The sequence below is a fragment of the Poecilia reticulata genome, linkage group LG5, assembly GCF_000633615.1.
Source record: "Poecilia reticulata strain Guanapo linkage group LG5, Guppy_female_1.0+MT, whole genome shotgun sequence".
In the NCBI taxonomy this organism is placed as follows: Eukaryota; Metazoa; Chordata; class Actinopteri; order Cyprinodontiformes; family Poeciliidae; genus Poecilia; species Poecilia reticulata.
In genome coordinates this window covers 30,324,712-30,345,642 of record NC_024335.1, presented here as the reverse complement: position 1 = coordinate 30,345,642, position 20,931 = coordinate 30,324,712, and the positions used below count along the sequence as shown (strand labels likewise).

The 20,931-nt window shown below is 39.8% G+C and overlaps 1 protein-coding gene across 15 annotated transcripts in view; it reads left to right on the top strand.

The window, feature by feature from the left end:
• itpr1b (inositol 1,4,5-trisphosphate receptor, type 1b) overlaps positions 1-20,931 on the top strand; it is a 122,518-nt gene that overhangs the window by 58,786 nt on the left and 42,801 nt on the right. For all 15 annotated transcript variants that reach the window (XM_008410455.2, XM_017304854.1, XM_008410437.2 and 12 more), the window contains 7 exons: positions 551-735; positions 14,261-14,444; positions 14,784-15,049; positions 16,590-16,790; positions 19,068-19,178; positions 20,362-20,457; positions 20,547-20,681. In XM_008410455.2, the coding sequence (XP_008408677.1) occupies positions 551-735; positions 14,261-14,444; positions 14,784-15,049; positions 16,590-16,790; positions 19,068-19,178; positions 20,362-20,457; positions 20,547-20,681 (1,178 nt within the window). The remainder of the gene's footprint in view (positions 1-550; positions 736-14,260; positions 14,445-14,783; positions 15,050-16,589; positions 16,791-19,067; positions 19,179-20,361; positions 20,458-20,546; positions 20,682-20,931) is intronic.

Below are 20,931 nucleotides of genomic sequence, written 5' to 3'. Positions count from 1 at the left end.
CAGTTGTGGTTCTTGCGGGAATGCTGCCCTGGGCAAGACCCTAATTCTTCTGCACCCCCACCAATGCAAGCAATTGTTTGTTTTTTGTTTTTGTTAAAGCAGAAACGGGTAATGCTGACCAGTGCTCAAAAGCAAATAAGTGAAACTTACTCCACTACACATGTATTCCACTAGTTGCAAACTCTTTTAGTGGACATTTTTACGGATTTATTTTTTTCGTTCTTAGGTGCCCCATCCATTTCTGATGCCGCCCTGGGCAACTGCCCATATAAAAAAACTGCCACTGTATGTACGTTTTCAAAAAATGTTCGACAAAATGTTTTTAATGCATGTTTGAAAAACCATTTTATCTCCATTGGCAACCAACCAGGCATCCAAAACCTAGCACCGCCACTCAGCTCCTTAAGACTAGCCAGCAGTAATTAGCAAACACTGCTGAGTTCATTAAATGAGCTACTTTTCAGTGCATTGTTGGTACAAACTTTGTCGAAGGGTTAATAGAACAATGTTGAGATGTGGATTGTGATGAGTTTGACTTCTTCGCCTCTAGTGGTGAGCTCCGGCATCGGGGGTCGAGGGGAGCTGAGTCTGGCCGAGGTCCAGTGCCACCTCGACAAAGAAGGAGCCTCCGACCTGGTGATCGACCTCATCATGAACGCCACCAGTGACCGCATCTTCCAGGAGAGCATCCTGTTGGCCATCGCGCTGCTAGAGGGCGGAAACACAGTCATCCAGGTAAGCGCAGGTTACCGAGTTCTTGCGTACCCAGCCAACTCTCTGTGGGTGTGACGTTTCAGTCGGGGTTAAGCATTTGTGTGTGTGTTCGTGTGTTTTGAAAACATGACTCCTCGAAGCATTCCAATTGGTAAGGCACGATCAGAATCTGAACTCGGATACGTTGCTGCACACACCTTTCAGGTTCAGAAAATATTGTGGCCAATCTACAGCCAGGTGTAAGAAAGTATCTTGACTTGTTTTTTTTTTTTTTTGTTGTTTTTAATTCACATTTTGTTTTGTGGTGGAGGGAAAAAAAAGTCAAAAACAAAAGCATGAACACGGGATTTCTGGGAAAGTTCCAAGCTGTGCAGACAAACACATCATTGCTTCCCCGCGGTTCGCCAGGGGTTACCAAGGCAACCCTAACTCTCTGGGAGTTGGGCAGACGGAAGTTTTCAGGACAAGAGAGCCACTGTTTGCAATGAAATCATTTCACCATCGCAGGGTGTACTGCTGGCCTGCACCGGTGTGTCTGTGCATGCTTCATGTGCGTGTTTGTGTGCTGCTCGTAAAACCATCTATCAGGGCGTTCTGGTTTGTGGTTTTGTGCAGTGTGTGTGATGTTGCCGGCTATCTTGCATAATGCGCTCTCCATTTGCATGTTGCTGTTACCTGACGGGGCCTGACTTCCTTAGGTGTACGCTGGCTTTACTCCCGGTTACATAAGCTGCAACGCTGCCTGGAAGAGTGACGCCCAGCGCCTCAGGCCGCTTGGCATTCCTGCCAGAATCTTAACTGGGTCATGCTTTGCTGATGAGAAGAGGGCAGTGAAAGATCCAACCCACAGAGTTGGTTTCAGTAGGTTCTGTGGTGCGACTTGAGAAAACACCACTTCTTGCAGCCTGATCTTTGACTTGCTTTTGTGAAACTTTAGGACTTGACTGTCATTTTATGCCTTTTTTTTCAGCAACACGTCATTTCAAATTTGGTTTACTTCATAAAAAATTTACCAATTATGACAATAAACATTATTTTGTTCAATGCCATCATCAAATATGCATTAAGTATGTTGATCAATATTCTAGTTACTGCTAATCAAAGTCAACTCTAAGCAGGTGGACTGTTGGCCCTGATTTAAAGGAACTCGGCGTTTCAGCAGTTTTGCAGTTTTCTGGAAGTTTGTTTCTGAGTAGTAGATCATATGAAGCTGAATGCTGCTTCTCCATGTTTGGTTCTCCTGATGCAGAGCAGAACCAGAACCAGAAGACCTGAGTGATCGGGAACCTCGATACAACAACAGCAGATATTTACTGTATTTTGGAGCGAAGTCGTATATTAGAATTTGGTGTTGCCACATGCAGCTCAAATAATATAATCAAAAAAATATTTTACTCATTTAAATCTAACTCTTTATTTTTATTTCTCGTTTTGTTTATAGCAACTATTGAAATTCTATGATTTCTACAAAAAGTTAGATTTTTTTTCCAAAATGATGGATGATCAAAAAGGATTGTTAATCCAGAAATTTGCTGAAATTTTGGTTTTTGAAGATTTTATTTTTGGAAAATGCTGAATTTTTTTTTTCTTTTTTTCTTCCCCCCCATCAATGCACTTCTTGTGTTTTCACAGGCCAGAGCGATGTTAGCACGCACATCTTGTTTGAAAAGCGTGCTTTACCACTTCTTCCATTTACAGCTTCTTCTATCTATTGCAGAATATTGACACCAGGCTACAATTTATTTAATTTTTAATTACAAGAATAAAGTTGTAATGTTATGAGAATATAGTTGTAATATTATAAAAATAAAGTTTCAATTTTACAGACACTTCCACACGAAAAGTAACAAAAAAGTTAAATGAGGAATGTTGAGTGTCATACTTTGGCATCAGTTTTACAAATAAGGAAATATTTAATTTTTTGACACGTCAGCATCAAATTATTATCGGTAGCACGACTTTGGATCGATTAAGCAAACGACTGAATCTGTTTCAAAGAAAACCACTCGGACTGAGCTGGTTATGTCAGATCTTGGTAACTCTATAGAAGCCTTTTTTCTCCTTGAAGCCACTTTTTTCTCTTAAAATTAAAATGTTCTATTGGTAGAATTGCACTTTATTTCTGATCATTTTATGACTAGATAACGTAGTCATCTAGTCATAAAATTCACATAGTCTCGCCCTAATAGTCTGTCATGCAAGTCCCAGGAGTGATTGACCAGAACCCCCAGAGAGACAATAAGATATTTAAAAAACCTTCTCAGCAGATACTTTTTGCTGCACACCACATATTATCTTATGTGCACCAGATACAATCTCATGGGCTTGAGATGCTATCTGGTGCACACTAGTTAAGGGCCAACATGGTCGGACAGAAGTCGAACGATGCGATTTTTGTCACTTGGCTGCGACGAGAACTAATTTTGTCAGTTCGGCTCGAGTATGCAGAGCCGTTTTGGTATGCAGTGTTGTTCCACTTTTTTTTTTTTCTTTGTATGATTAAAAAGAAACAAAAAACAAAGCCACTTTTAAAAATATTTTATGTAATATTTTTCATTAGAAAAGAAAACGAGGGGGGAAAAAAATCAATTTAAAATTGGAGATTTTTATTTTTAAGCCACATCGCCCAGCTTAACTGCTCACTGCTGATGAGCTTTATGATCCTGAAGTCATTTTGCAGCGTGATGTGGGACCTGACCACATTTTCCTAAAGCACAAATTCCTCCTTTATTGACCATTAAATCACTATTAGACTTCCCAACAAACTCTAATCTGACCTCATAGACTAGGAATCTATGTGGTATTGTGAGGAGAAGAAGGGAGAGAGGAGATTAGCTCGTGACGCTCCACCCACTTCACACCTGCTTGTCAACTCTGCTGTGGTTGTTTGCTTCGGAGGGGTGACGGATTGAAAGCTGAGCTCAACAAAACCAGCCTGGCTGCAAATATTGAAGCAGAATTTGATGCAAAAGAACTCATTTTCTGTACAGCACATGGCATGTTATTTTAGTACAACATTTCTGATGTAAAATTAAAAAAAGTGTCCTTATTGGTCTTCAACAATATGAAAATTTTCTAAATGTACCCGGTAGATTATCAAGGAAGGTTTCATTTGAAGCAGTGATTTGACTATCAAAAATAATTGCCCACAAATGATTTGCATGTATATTACAGGATGTTTTGCAGAAAAGTTCAGCATTTTGTTTAACTGAAAAAATTTACCAACGTTGTGTGTGTGCTTGAAATTAATTGATATTTTCTTGAACAACATCGTGCTACAATCGAGCTTTGTATAAACATTATCTGCAATCCAGAGTAAAATAAAAATCCATCCCATTTTCCTGTCTTGCACAACAACTGGTTGCATGCCCGCTTTCAGGACAGAGGGCCCCATTGTTGCCTGAATGGAAAAAACAGTAGGAAAACACAGATTTATGCGAGCGATCTGGTCATTTGTTTTCAGGGCAATACCGGAGTTGTAAACAAGCCAAAAAGCGATGTGGGGGTAAGGGGAAACAAAACAAAACTGTTTTTGACAACTGATTGCTACGGTTTCTTCCTCGTCTTTGTTCCTGTGTGTAGAACATGCTGCACAGATGCTTCAAATGGTCAATTTTATTAAAAAGCAGAAAGCACAATAAAGACTAATAAAACAATGATGTACTCTATCTCTGTTACACACCGACAGAGTAGATGTAAAAATAAAAAATAAAAAAAGAAAGCTTAAGTGAGAGCTTGAGTTCAGGTTGAAACGAGCCAGAATTGAGCTTGTGAAATGTGACCAGCTGGGATTTAACCGGTAAAGGTTGAAGGCATGTCGCTGGAACCTGCCTAACTGGATTTTGTGCGTCCAACCCAGAAGCATTACAGGGAAGCAGCCAAATTATTTACTTCACAGGTGTGCAGAGATTGTGGCGTGCTTAAAAAGCCGCTCATGTGAACAAGGCCAGTGTTCAGACGGTGAGAAATTGAAGGCGAGGCAGGAAAAAAAAAAGACAGTTTCATTAGACAGTTTGATGCTAAAGACGAAGACCCCTCCCCCGTCCCACCATCCCTCAGCCTTTAACAAGTCAACCGCTCACGCCACCACATCCTGTGACAAAATGTGTTAGAATCACAGAACCGGCGAGTTTCAGCAGAAATGTTTGGCGATAATGGAGCGCCGCTCGTGACGCTCCGCCCACTTCACACCCGCTTGCCAACTCTGCTCCGGTTGTTTGCTTCGGAAGGGTGACGGATTGATTTCAGCCAAGCGCGTCGCCGCCGCAGTTCTCACTGAAAAACAAAAAATCCCACTGAGACAGGAAGAAAGCGTCTCGGGGGCCATTCTTCAAAGGAATTTGTGAAAGCTGCTGAGAATCACCATGAAAGATGGGCCGTTAGCGAGCGCTGCTCCTCATAATGTTGTGATTTGTAGGGTACGTGTAATTAGCTTTTATCGCTGGAAGGAAATGGCAGCGACTAACATCTATAACTTGAGACTAAACTGTTAAAATGAGGATAACGAGCATCTGAAATGCATCCGCCAAGTATTTAGCAACAAATGACATCATTAGCTGTTGATTAAAACCACTCCTCAAGAAGAAAACAAGCAACCCGGATCTTGATTTATTCATTCCTCTTTGATTTTACTTGCCTGACAATCTGTCACTTGTTTTTTCTGTATTTCATAATTGAAATGTATCACAATTTCAAAAGTATCCACATTTAATGTTCGTACAAAACTCTGTTTATTACAACTGGTTGCTATGGTTTCTTCTTCATCTTTGTTCCTGTGGGTAGAACATGCTGCACAAATGTTTCAAATGGTCGATTAAGAAGCAAAAAACAAAATAAACTTTATAAAGCAATGACATAACCATTAAAGCTTTTATATTTCATTTACCTTGAACAAACCCTTTACTTTAATTGTGGGGACAAAAAAATGAAGAAAGGAAAATGTGGAATCATTTGAACAGATGTCAGCATTGTGATATTTCAGCAATAATGCAATTTTCTGATGATATGCAACTCTACCTCCATCCATCCTCTACCTTCCACTTATCTGTGGTCGGATTGTAGAGGCAGCAGCCTGGGCAGAGGCCCAGACTTCCCTCCCCGGCCCCAGCTGCTTTGGCCAGCTCTTCCAGGGAAAGTCAATGATGAAACGAGCAATAAATGTTATATTTTGTCAAATGCCATCATCAAACTGATTCAGCAGATACACATCAAATATAATGATCACTTTTCCACTCATTGCTACTCAAAGGCAGCTCTAAATAGGTTGCTTTTTGGGCTCGATTTAAAGCAACTGAGTGTTTCAGCAGTTTTGCAGTTTTCAGATTAGTAGAACATAGAAACTGAACCATGCATCTGCATGTTTGGTTCTGGTTTGGGGATACACAGCAGACCAGAACCAGAAGACCTGCGGCCAGTGGCGGAGCCGGGGGGGGTCCAGGGGGGCCAGTGCCCCCCCTGTCATCTGATTGGCCCCCCCAGTGTCCCCCCCAGATGATTGACGTAACAGCACCAGGTTATTCCTGCACATTATTTGGAATCATAGTCAACCTAATATCTAAAGAAGAAAAACAATAATAAATATATGAAAAGAAAATGTATAAAACTTTATATAAGTCCATGTGACATAAATAAATAGATTTAGATCAGGCGCGATACCAGCCTCCTTTGTCATAACAACAAGCTGAWATTCTTCTCCTKGATGTTTCAGTTRTGCTGCGCTGTGGTTGCAACTCAAAGGCTAAAGCACTTCATACCTGGTGGTGATGGTAAAACACCAATAAGTTATTTATTGATCCTCCACAAAAAAGATAAAAAACCGAAGAGGGGTTGACAATGTTCGTAGTTTGGATCAGAGGTGGCGCAGGAGTTTTTTCGTTGTCCGTCAAAGAAAAAAATCATTTTATTTCCAATTTGTAGTCATCAAACGAAACATTTATTATTTCTCTGCGAGAACGTTTTTGAAATCAAGTAACATTTCACAAAATGACGTGATTAGAAGACGACAGAACTCTGATCGTTTCCTGATCGCGCATCACTTCCCTCAGCGGGAGAAAAACCAGCAGAAGCAGATCAGCTGCGCTAGACGCTCCAAAGTCTCTGGTCAGTTAAAGCATCCAGATCAGAGATGATTCTCTGACAGATATTGTTCTTATAATGATTAATAATGAGCTCCACGATGTTCTCTGTGCCACAATGGTGGCACAGAGAACTGTCTGCGCACACTGGACCAACTGTCTGCGCACCAAGTGGTCAGCTGCGCTTGATCACATTCTGGACAGAAACCAGGGAACTGCTCTCTGTTTTTATCAAGACGAGGTGAGGAGGGAATCTGACATATTAACTCAGTTAAGTTTTTAGTGGTTTTGTTTTTAAAACATTAACGTAAGCAGTGTAACTATATATTGTATATTTTGCGTTTGTCGTCTCATGTGTGATTAATTGGAGCATTTATTGCCCAGCGCTCTGCGCTTGTTTCTGCCTAACGGATCTGCACTTTAATTTCTTTCCTCTCTCACCAGTCAGCTGCTATTCCTCTACTTAAACTACAATAAGTAGATCACATTCTCTTTAGCTTTTCTCTGTGTGCTCCAAACTCATTAAATGTAAACTCATTAGAAGCCCGAACCACCATCAGGCAAATGATTCTGGTCCGACCCGAACTATTGTTACCTGTCAAATTACCTGTCCAAACAGAGCTTCCTAACCAAGGTGTCCATAACTCTTCAACACGCTGTCAGCTGTCAGAAAGACGCATTTAGTTCATTGTCCATGAGATGATATTCAGAAAGGATATTTTATTTGATTGATTTTAGTTTCCTCTGCGATGAACTCTTTGCATAAAAGTCTATCATGTCTCCATGTGTGCCAGTCAAAGGTATTAATTATAACATGTCAAATGACAGAGGGGCTTAAAAAATAACCAAATATGCAGTTTGGTTATTTTTTATATATATATATGTGTGCACACACACATTTTAAATTTTGCCCCCCCAGACGTAGTTCTGGCCCCCCAACTTTAAAAGTCTAGCTCCGGCACTGCCTACGGCATCTGCAAAGTTGATGTAACAACGGCTCTTTGAAATACTTCTGCTGGTTTATAAATCACTGATTGGCTTAGAGCCAAAATACATTAACGTCTGTTCTCTGAGCTACATGGTTTCCGTTCCTGACTTTTGTCTGCCTGAAGGGTCTTCCGTACTTCATTTGAAGGGTTGAAACTGGCTGCCGTTGACATCGGCACTTAGTGAAAATCGTTTCTCTTCCAACTACCCGTTTTTTTTTTGTATCTGCAGGTGACATTTATCAGACACGGTGAGAAATTACGTACACTTGTAAGATTCTTCACAAAATACCTACAAAGATTGCTAAATGGCTAAAAACTCTTAGAAATTGTAAAGCCATCGTCCACGGAGAAGGCCGTCGGCAGGAAGGTATGGCACTCTTGTATTGTTTAGGGCTTTATGCATACTGAAGCCAGAGAGGCACCCCAAGGTGGTCTGTGGGGAGTGTGAAAGGTGTGTGTGCATGCGTGTGTGTGCGTGCGTGCGTGTGTGAATATGAACATACTGCAGCCATGTGTCTGTGTGTCAGCTCCAGGTAAAGCGTGGAAAACACTTTACAGGAAACGCCTGTTCTCTTGTCTTCCCTATTTGAAGAGCGGCTAAGATAAAATCTGAATTACTGATTAAGAGTTTCCAAATAATCAGATTACATTATAAAGTGAAAGTCTCAATTATAATGACAAAAAAACAAAACACTGTACACACTCTATTATCAAACGCTCCTTATCAAATTCCATTACCATTCCTAAAGATCCATACAAGCATGTACCTACACTGTGTAGGTATGAGCTTATTTAATGAGAGCCTGTTTCTGTTATTAGACTAATGAAGTATATCATCTCCGCTCCTCATTGCATAAAGAACATCTATTCAACACTTTCTCACTGCATGAGATCCCTGAAACTCATGGGAGCAAACAGGTGTTGCCAATGTTACTTGAGAGGCTTGTTGTGGCACGCAGCTACCCCTTCCCAGACTGATCCCCCTCCCCCTCTGATCGGTTCAAGTTCACGGCTCGGCCACCTCTTGGAAAGCTTTAAAAAGATTCTGCAAAGTGTGTTTCCAGGCATCAACACCGTCAACATGCCCGCTCTCCTTTTGCCACAACACATCCAAAAATCGCTCTTTTTCAGATGTCACACTTTAAGGAAGTTTGCTTATTTCTGGGCAGCTGGTTGTGCTTACTTTATACTTGTTACTTGATACTTCCCTGACTTTGATTGGCTAGTTGCCTGTACATATTTCTGAGAAGACACGTTAAATGATCGGTAATATGTGGCTGTCTTGTGACCGCTTCGAGGAGTAGATCTCAGTGGATGGGCAGCTGGGCGGTGGCAGAGTATCCAAGCTTTGCTACCCAATAGGAACAGAGATGGCTTTGTCACTCACTGAGGTGTCGGGCTGCCGAGGCGGATAAAACCAGATAGCTGATGGTATAAACAGGCCTTACATAACTGGCTCGTGTTGAGGCCAGGAGCCAGAGTGGCATCTGACAGGAAGCAGAGAGGAAAGTAGACGCGCTAAATAATCAGAGAGAAGGTCCCCGCTGTGCCTCCCATGTTGATCTTGCAGATTAGGAGAGAGAGTGGCGAGTCGGTCTGAGCTTACACGACCGGCAACAGCAGGAGCTGCACAGCTCCCGGCGGCCTTAATGGCTCTGTAGTGATACACAAAGAGGGTTAATCTTCCCTGTGGAGAAAGCTCAGGCTAATTGGCTGACTGACAGCTTATTTTAAGAATGACTCAACAGGCACTAGGGAGATGCACGTGCTGAACACATTGTCTAGAGAGGTTAATCACATTGGAAGCAGGGGCCTTTTCTTTTGAATTTGTTCATTTTCTGTCACATAATGTCTTGATGTGCTATGCAGGAAAGTAATTGGTAACTTTGCTCTGTGCAGGTTTTCAACATATTTAGTAATTTGGTGCTGTGAATGTGGATCTAAATTATTGTTGTAGCTCTGAGTGTATGATCAGGGTTGTTGTGCTGCTTCAAGGTGAACCCGTGTCTCGTTAAGTCTTTTTACAGGGTGTATTGCGCAACTGCCCTGTGTTTAGCTCAGTCATTCTTTCCAGAAATTCTGACCAAACTTGTTGACGCTTTATTTCAACGATTGCTTTCTTCTTGCCACTCTGAAGTGACTCATAGTTTTCTAGAGTGCGGGACTAACACTCTTCCCATAGACAAACTGGTGGATCCTCTGCTGATGCGGATAACTCTGGAGGAGCTGCAAAGGTGTCTAAATAAAAACACATGCTCTTTTTTTCAATTGTACAAAATTTTTACATTTTTGTTCATATACAATGACTGTTTTACTTGTGCCCCTACTAATTTGTAGGACTCCGTGATATATTGGTACTGACATCTGTAGTGACCAATACTAGTAATTTTTTTTTTAACATATCAGTATCGGCCTGATAAATAAAAACGGGATATTAATATTAACAACAATATTTATTTGCATCTTGTTGCGGTTTTGTTTTATGGGGATAGAGGAGAAAGTTGGTCATGCGGTTTTTGCTTGGTCATGTGATGGCGATGCAGCACAGGATTGTGGGTAGATTAAGTAGCTGTGGTGATGAAGCTGTGGTGTTTTTTTTTTTCCCAGGTGTCACAGTTGGTGAAATATATCTAATATATACAATGTCGATAAATATCAGTCATCTACCATGACACTGATATCTGATATTGATATTGGCCCAAATTTTCATATTATTGAATCCACTATGAAATATTAATGTGCATTCAAGGATATTTAAATTTGAATTGTATCCGTCTGTAAATTTGTTTTGGTCTTCCGATATAAAATCCCCTCAAAAAAGACTTTGAGGTTTGTGTTTGTCACATAAAAGTTAAAGCAGTATGAATACTTTTGCTCTGCACTTTAGCCACTGGACAGAAAAAAACTGACACTGAACTTGCGTTTAAATCAATTAACTTTTCAAACAACTTTTCAATTTTAAGGATATAAGCAAGGCAGTCCTTTCTAGTGTGAATATATTTATGCCAACGTTAAAATCAATTTGTAAATCCATCCTTGAACTGCAACTTCATAAGCAAATTAGACCAGTCTGAGCAAGCTTCTGCCGGTCTTACCAGGCAGCGATCGTCATCAGCAGATTCACTTTGGTTAAAAACAAATGAGGTGTGATATCAACTCGGAATCAGAGCAAACAGGGCCCCAATACAAAATCCGTATGCCATTCCTTTTGCCCCGGGGGCAGAATACGACTGCTGAGTGTTGGTAGAATGAATGCCTTCACATTGGCGGAGAAATTGAGTTTTTATGGACACGGTCATGAGTTCTGTTTTTAATACGCCGAGTCCTGGAGCTGTTGTTTTTCTGTTCTGAGTTTTCCCTCCATAAGAAAAAAAAAAGAAACCTGCTTGTTAATCAGATCGCTATCACTAAATGTCCCAGGAACAAGCAAGAAGAGAAAATGGTTGCATAAAGGAAGAGGAGAAAAACATTTTAACATATGAAGGGGATCCGTTTTTCTTGGGACTTCCCATGCCCATGCCGCATGTCTGCGCTCAATGGCCGGTCCTGTTTGCTGTTATCAGAGATTCCCTGCGCAGATATGATACCTCAGCTGTGGTTTTCATTGCTTAGACATTTCCCCTATCTCAGACAAGTAATTTAGTTAGGCTGGACCTGGAAAGAGTCTTATGCAACAGACTTTCCAAACTGCCCCAGAATCTCTACGTGATAAGTCCTGCTTACATCAACCCCGGGCCCCACCTCCCTTCCTACTTTCGGACTCTTTTCCTCTCACACCACACGTTCCCTTCGTGCCATTCTGGCAATGAAAGTAGGGCAGGGTTTTCCTCTCTCTCTGTCTCTCTCTCCCCTGCATCTGGCCCTCCTCAGCTTGCCCTCTGTGGGCTGATGTAACAGTGTTTAGAGCTGAGGTGCTGTGTGCCCTCACTGTAACCACTCAGCTGATTACATGTCTTACGTAAAGGGGGAAGAGGACGGGGATGGGATTGTTGCAAGGAAAATGGGGTAGAACAGACGAGTGGTTTGCAGGAAAAAATAAAACGTACAGCGCTGTCACACAAGATTACAGTCTGTGTACTCACACTAAGTGTAGAACATTTGATTCCCTCTCATCTCTCCGGCCAACTTTCCCCACTTACCCAAGTAATTACATCTGTGCAACGTCCATTAGGGTCTAGCCCAGTTTGTGTTTGAAGCCACTAGCCTCGTGTTCAAAGCGTGCTCGCTTTTGAGGTATGTGCATGCGCAGCACGTGGACGACTTGTGGGACTGGTTGCACGCTTGAGAAGCCTTTAGTTGTTGGCTGCAGGCTAATCCCAGATCTCGTCTTGGGTTCCGCTATCGATAGGGAGAGCGACTCACAGACGTTGACACCCGGCATTGTCTGCAACATGCCACAAATACGTCGCTGGCCAAGGGGTCAAAGAGCACACGGGGTAATGTCAGGTCAGGTGAGCGAGGAGGAGTGCTAAGCTTGTTTTCCTGTGAAATGGCTCTTATGTAACCATGTCTAACCAAACAACTGACTCACAGCTTTGCCACAGAAGCAATAAGACAATAAAAAGAGTCATCTGCAAGAAATAACAAGGGAAGTCGTATTCAGTGAAGTGGAATATTATCCAGTAACTTAACTCATTAAGTGAAGCGCACTGTGTGGATTGGCTGTGTGTTCAAACTTTTACTTTTGTTAATTATGATGATTTTCTGTTTACATCTCATGAAAACACAACATTAATGATGAGAGTATTACATCAGACCAATAACTAGACCTGCCATGTTGACGCAATTTGCTTGACAATAAATTGTCCCGGTAATAGTCGCGATTAATAACGGTATAGTTGGTTTGAGACCATTTTCAAGTAACGCTGTGTATTTATGATGGTATTATAATGCAACGTCACCCTCTCAAATGGCAATAAGCTTTAATTTTGTAAAGAACTTTTATGACTGGAACTGAAAAATATTTCAAATATCCTAAATAAAAGACAACAACCAAAAACTATACATAAACAGGAATTTTAAAAAAACACACAACCAAGTCATAAATAAAATGTATCATAAATAAATCATCAGAATGGAAATGATCAAACTCTTTTTAATTTATCTTGAGATTAATTGCTTATAGCGACAGACTTACTAATAACATTCATTTTTAATACAGAAATGTTGGACAAATGAAAAGCATGCTTTATATCAAAAATGGCCATTTTTAAATATACTTTTAATCTGACTAAAGAGCCTCATTGGAACTCATTAAAATTAAGTAGAACTGGATATTGCCACTTTAAAGGATGTCGAACAGAAATATTGTTTTAATAAACAGGATTATTTCAAGTCCTGCAAAACACACTGCTGGGTGTAATAGTTGGCATTAAGTTGTTGTATTTTGTATATAAAGAACAAGTCCTTAATGATGTAGAGGATAAGTAGTATTATGTTTCATTGTAGTCAAATAGGCCAGTGTTTATAGATGAATTGAAATCAAATCCACCTATTGTCAATTCATTGTAAAGCAAACACATAACATACAAAAGGATAAAAGCACAAACCAGGTGAATCAGTGCATAATTGCAGTGATGTTGTACAAAAACTTGGCACAGGTTTATCATTCCAACAGCTTGTGGCAGGAAGCTGTGTTGCTATACAGTGACTCTGCCTTCAAAGCTTTATGAAGTAGATAAATACTTAGTAAATCCTCAGCAAAGATTTTGTTAAAAATTTTCTTTAGGCTTAACTGGTCCATATATAATGTGGTTTTTCTAATTCCAAGGTGCCAATAAAGCACTGAAAATGCCTCCCTTTTGTGTGTTTCACAAACTGAATAAACAAAGTAAATTTAAGAAGTGTTTTAGAAAATCTGTATATCAATTCGTATAATACCTGTATATCTCAATTTGTGGTTTGACAAAAAAAGAGTTAGATTTTTCTAGAGATAACCAAATGCTGTCCTAAAACCAAAACAATGGTGAAACAGCCTTTTAATTGAAAGCTAATACGCAGCTGCAAAGCAAATATTAGCTTTAGCATTGGTAGCTGCAAGCAGTTAGCTAGACATAATATTTACATAGCTATAAATCTTTTGTATCTTATCAGTCACTGTCATCCACAATGCTGCTGAATTAGTATATGTGTATGTGAAGTTTAAAGCACACACATTTTAAGCATTGCAGTGCTAAATATTAGCTTCAAAAGTAATATGCAACGCTAATATTTAGCACTATAATGCTAAATAGTAGCTTCAAAGAATCTCACTTTTTCAGCTGCTAGATAGCTCTTCAAAATTCAGACCTCATTTAGAGAAGAACTTTTAACGCCTCATATCTTTTTTTTTTTTTTGTAATTCTCGAAACAAAGAGAATTAACATAATGTTGAATCCCACTGATGTCCTTATTTAGGTTTAGTAATTATTGTGCAAGGGAAAAAAGCTAACTAAGCTTTTTAAAAAATTGCCTTTTTTTTCTCTGCCTCTCTTGTTCTCCCAGAGGTCCTTTTATAATCGTTTAACTGGAGACAACAAGTCAGAAAAATTCTTCAAGGTGTTTTATGAGCGCATGAAGCTGGCGCAGCAGGAGATTAAAGCCACTGTGACGGTCAACACCAGCGACCTGGGGAGCAAGAAGAAGGACGAGGAACCGCCGGACAAAGATATGCCAACACGGAAGAAAGGTGAGGAAACTGTAAGGAGTATCATCAGATTAGGACCAGAAGAGGCTATAAAAGGAAACATTGGCTCTAAAACTCATATGTGAATCCCTAATGCAAAAAAAAAAAAAATTGTCAGTTAGCACTTTATTTCATCTGACTCCCTCATCTGTAAATATGTTTAATCTTGCTCTAATACTATAAAATGTTTAACAGGATCCATAATGAGGCAAATCTTAGTACAGCAGGAGTACAGTGCGGCAATATTTAGTTTGTTTTATGAATACCGTACTGCTAGTCAAATGAAGAATCTCATTTTCATTATTGTCTCTATTTGACTCACTTTTCTATAATTTTGGTTAGTGAAAGACGTTCCGGTGGTTGCGATGGTGACCGAGGAGGTGAAGGAGCAGCTGGTGGAGGCCTCCGCCGTCACCAAGAAGGCCTACATCACCTACCGTCGTGAGGCGGAGGCCGAGGAGCACCAGGCGGCCGCCGCTGACGGCGCCCCCGTTCCCACCGCCGACAAGAGCCAAGACGAAGGCGAGATGAGTGTCATCATCACCATCATGCAGCCCATCCTACGCCTCATGCAGCTGCTCTGCGAGAACCACAACAGAGACCTGCAGGTCAGCCGGCGTTTATCGTTCTGAGTCTGCGGGGGACGTTGCGTAAACGGTTCCCCCGACCTCTCATGAGTTGACAGCAGGCCTTCCTTACCCCGACGCTTTGAATCTCAATCATCGCGCTCGGTTATACAGAAACGAAACCGTGTTGAAAATAGTTACCGGTTGCAGAACTTCCTGATGCTGCTGTTTCCATGTCTTGGTCTGGTTTCACTATGATGGTGTGTATTTGTAAGCTCCTGCAGCCCAGATAGAACGCTTCCTTCACGCGCAGATTCTGTTTACTCTCTAAACTGGGACGGGTATTTTTAAAACGGGGTGTCTGGATGACCCCGTTTCACCTGCCATCTCCTCCCAAAAGGTGTAAGATATTAAAACATCCTTTTGTAAAACAGTGTTTTAGAAAAGTATGCAAACCATTTAAACTATTGAATTTTGTATCACTTTAAACTCCCAAATTTAAATGTCTTTGATTGAGATAATATGTGACAGACCAACATAAATAGTGCATAGCTGAAAAGTATAAGGAAAAGGATGCATATTTTTCACTTTTGTAAAGTTTGCCATGCATTTGCAATCAACCCCATTTGCTTTAGTAACTCTTAATAAAATCCAGTTGTATTAACAGGGTGCTAGAAAGTCTTAAATTTCTGTGTCTAAAATTAAGGCTTAAATGTCTGAAATGCATTTTCAAAAAAGTCTGTTATTGCTACCACTACTTTTTTTTTTGTATAAAGCACTTATATAAAAAATAGCTGCGACAAAGTGCTGTACAGATAATAAACATTCACAACATGGAAAGAACAAAAGACAACAGTAGAAACAGTTCAATGCAATAGCGTAAGTAAGAGCAAAACTTTCAATGTGTGTTAAAAGCCAATGAATAAAAATGTATCTTAGAGTCTTAAGAGTGGACAGTAAAGTTAGTCTTAAATACATTCATCACAGATCTTAAAGTTTTTCATTTCAGGACACTTAAAAGTAGTCAGTAGCAACGATTAATGAGTAAATACTTAAAATATTTTAAACAATAATCTAAGGAGCCTGTACATAAATACGCATTACAATTTTTGTAAGAAAAAAGTAATTATTTGGTAACACTTTATTTGAAGGGGGAGAATAAGACTGACATGACACTGTCATAAACATGACATAACACCTGTCATGAACATGAATAAGCCTTCATGAATATTTATGACTGTTGTCATTAAGTGTCATTCGGTAAATTATGACACTTTTAATACAAAGTTGACATTATTCAAAATGTCTTTATGACAACTAGACATTAACCAAGAAACCATTACTGTTTAAACTTTGCCTTTAATAACATAAAGTTACCTAATTTTTAAAGTGCAGTCAGTAATACTTTTATAACAAATTTATATCAGTTTGAAAACTAAAGAAGTATTAATTATTTTTCAAGATATTGTTTTATATTTACTCTCATCAGGACACAAACCTTACTTGAGGTCATTTCCATACGCACTGCTGTACAGAAAATTAACCTATTAATATTTTTCCACTTTTTCATGTCATTCTCCAGAACTTCTTGCGCAATCAGAACAACAAAAACAACTATAATCTGGTGTGTGAGACTCTTCAGTTCCTAGACTGCATCTGTGGCAGCACCACTGGGGGCCTTGGGCTGCTGGGACTCTACATCAACGAGAAGAACGTCGGACTGATCAACCAGACTGTGGAGAGCCTAACGGAGTACTGCCAGGGCCCGTGTCACGAGAACCAGGTGATGAATCTCCTCTGAACACTCCTCGTACAAGAAAAGTCGCGCTTTGACGTCAACATTGTAATGCTTACCATTTGTATTAAGTTCTAGGTATGTGTATCTTTATTATTATTTTAAGGGATGATTGCCAAAATGTAGTTATGATTGGTTGTTTTGAAGTAGCTCTGTCATAACATTCTGGTCAAGTGTGAACCTGGTGACTGGGTAAAGCCAGTGGCCGTATGAAGTGATTTCAGTTCCCCTAGACGGTGCTAGAAAGGGGATTGCCAAACTAAAAACGGCTCTCCATTTAAATCCTGTAACAAGGAAAACACTGAGATACTGTGTTTGGCTGCGCAATGCTGTCACCAGCAGTATTTCAGTCCTGAATGAAAGAGGCTATGCCGACACAAATTATTTGTTTGCTACGAACCATGAAGATTCCAAAGAAGCAAAAGGACATAAAAGTCGTTGGGGTCAGGTTAGTCATTGACCTGCTTCAAGTCATGTGAGTCCTTAGGCTCACATGAGAGAACACTTGAATATCTTGTTAATTCTTCTGGCTAAACGAATAATCCCTGAATCTTATTAAAACCGTACAGAAATAAACCTAAATGTGCCTTTGTAACTTCTGAGTACCATTAGAAGTTATCCATATTTGACTTCCTGCTTGTGGCCTTCGTTTAGTTGAAAGTTCCTCTGGATTTTCCTGTATTTACCTGCATCCATCTTCCACCAATTCTGACTTGTGTACTTGTATGCTGCTGCCACCATCATGTTTCATTGTGACGTTGGTGTGATGTGCAGTACTTCAAGCATAGTGTTCAGCATTTAGGCGATAAAAGGTTCATTTTAGTCTCTTGTGGCCAGAAGATCTTCCTCCACATGTTTTCTATGTCCCCCACAATGGTTTTTTACTGCAAATCCTTTTTATGCCCTTATTGATTTTGTAACTGACATTAAAAATAGTTAAGGCTGCATTCACACCAGCCATGTTTAGTCCACTTTAATTTAACCCTAGTCTGCTACCTTAGAAAGTCTGGTTTGTTTGGGAAGGCATGAATGCATAATCTACCTCTGACGCAGACCAAAAAAGTGACTTGTCCGCCTAAAAACCTTGGTCTCGGTTTGTTGAAGTGAACTCTGGTCTAGTCTCTCAGTGTTTCTTCAGGGGATTTTGTGTCGTTTCCTTCAGTGATTGTTGGTGCACCATCCTCACAGTCGAGGGGAGAAATCAGGTTTTTCAAAGGGTTTTGTTTGTTTGACATGGTGCAGAGTGAAAGAGAACCACGCCATCTGAAAATGTGATAAATGTTGCAGTTGTGGTCACCAAATCGAACAGTCTCTGTCAGGTATGATAACACCCTAAAAACAACCTATCTTCGGTATTTCTGATTTTTTTTTTTTGTTTTATCTTTTTTATAGTATTTGTTTTGACTATTTTTTTTCCTTAGTGAAAATATTTAAAGAATGACAACGTGGATGTGTTTTTATTAAACTTTTTGGGAGAGGAAGCAAAAGGTTGTACTGTTCAGTGGTTGGTACATCGTGTCTCTCTGGAATAAAGACGGGTTAAAACTCCTCTCACAAACTACCTACTCCCAAAAGGTGATGAGACTTCACAGCCCAACCACACCACTGTGGTTTGATGTTCAGTGTTACGCTTGTCACATCTGTCCTCATGACTCTTAAGCCCATATAAAGTATTAGTGAATATAAAATCAAGACTTTGAGAAAATTCCAAGCAGAGGAATTTGTTTTTTTCTTTGCAGTGCAACCATGCAAACATTGTGAAATACTTTTGTTTAGAATCCTGCTTCACTTTGAGGTTGTGCAAAGCTTTTCTAAATGTCCTGACACAGCTTTGAGTTGAGATCTGGACTTTGTGTTGTAGTAGCGCATTTAGACCCTCACATTTTGCTCTGTAATAATCCAGTACTCTGAGAATTTAATGGTGGAGTCAATGACTACAGCTTGCGTAGGTCCTGTAACTGCAGACCAACCTTGAACCCCTGCCCCCTACCATTGGTCATTGTCATATGCATTGTTCATTATCTTCAAACATTATCTTCATTATCTTCAGTCAGCTCCTCTGTGGTTTGATCTGCTTCGTAGATGGTGATGTTTTAGAACGGTTGTGGTTTGCTTAGATGAAATGTGCAACCTAAAACCCCTGCTAGACCAATGCAACCCTGCTTCAAGTTCATACGTGATGTATAATGTTTAAATGGTTTTAGATTGGAAAAATCTGTGTAATTTGTAAAAACAAAAACAAACTTATTTTCTTTTGCTTTCCAGAACTGTATAGCCACTCATGAGTGCAATGGCATTGATATCATCATTGCTCTCATTCTCAACGACATCAACCCTCTGGGTAAGAAGAGGATGGACCTGGTTCTGGAGCTCAAAGTGAGTGGTCTTTGTTGAAAACCATTGAATTGACCAAAGGGAATTTGTGATTTGCAAGTTTATTTCTTTATTTCCTGGCAAATGGTCTAATTTCTACATGCAGCACATATGCCAGAAAAGAAAATAAGAGTCATTTTTGTTCAGTTGCACAGAAATATGTATTGCTCTAGCAGAGAAGGTGACAAATAAAGAAAATGTGTCTTATAACAAAAATTGTGCAATGTCAGCTCAAAAGTAATGCATCACTTGTTTGTCTTGGAGCAACTGGGGTTGAATCCAAAAGGATGTATAGAAAATTTTGGAAAGTGTGCAAAGTAAATGTATTAGTATTTCCATACAGTACCATAACTAAATAAATCAGTGATTAAACTCAGATTCTTATACTCCTGTACAAAGATTTGCTAGTTAAAATCGATTAGTGATCATGATGGTCCACTTATTCATCTATAATTTAGCATATTGTCAACTTCCTAAAATAATGGCCTAAAATGATTTTGGCCAGGAAGGCGACAATATGTAATTTGATAGCCACAGACTCTTTTTGCACGTCCAGCATGTGATGAATACCACAAGCACGACTGAAATGCTATAGCAATAAAAACATTAATCTCATGCTTTGCTATGCAGACCCTTTGTCTGCGCTAATGAAGATAATTCACTTCTTCAATCTGAATTCTTCAAAATGTTCTACCTGACATTAGTTTGATCTGCTTTTTTATCAATTCACCAAATAGTTATTTGACCACTTGGGGGAATCCCATAGACTCAGAGTTTGGTAAAAAAATAAGAACAAAATGACAAAGCAACCGGTTATAAAAAGAAAAATAACGTGGCAGAATGAGGTAAAACACTGTCCATTTCACACCTTTGCGCATACCAAGCAACACACGCACTCAAAAATGTAACTTTATTTCATCATGTATTTATGATGAAACCTGTTTTCTAACACGTCAACACATGCATCAGGTCAAGAAAAGGTGTGATAGCATCTTTATCTTCAGTTAAACATTTTACAACATCTTACTTGGCTTTTGTTGTAAGGTCTTCAGGAAACGTTGCCTGTATTGTAAAATTGTAAAATATACCAATAATACCTCTTGCAGAACTGGTTCCATATAATACTATCACATGAAAAATTTGTAAAATTGTCTACTACTTTTTCATTCACTAATTTCTTCCACAGAACAATGCCTCTAAGCTGCTTCTTGCAATTATGGAGAGTCGCCATGACAGCGAGAACGCAGAGAGGATTCTGTACAACATGAGGCCCAAAGAGTTGGTGAGCATACGCAGCACATAAAATCATCAAACATTAATTTGATGATTAATGTTCATTTCGTGTTCTTCTGACCTTGCGGGGCCTTGCAGGTGGAAGTTATCAAAAAAGCCTACATGCAGGGTGAGATAGAGGTGGAGGAGCCTGAGGAGGGCGAAGATGGAGAGGAGGAACATTCTGCGTCTCCACGGAACGTGGGACACAATATATACATTCTGGCACATCAAGTAAGCCTCCAAAGGAGAAACCCTCCCCTCCGAATTCACATACATGCTCAAAATACTCAGCAACCAACACATTTAAGTGACTTTTTCACTGTGTCATTTCCTGTGACCGATTAGCCTCTCCGTCGCTAGAGGACCCACATTTGGGTACTCGGCGCTTGCCGCAACAAGATCAATTAAAAACACATGCTATACATTTATCAATATAGGCATATTGCATATCCACGTAAAGGGAAAAAGCTCTTCTAAATGA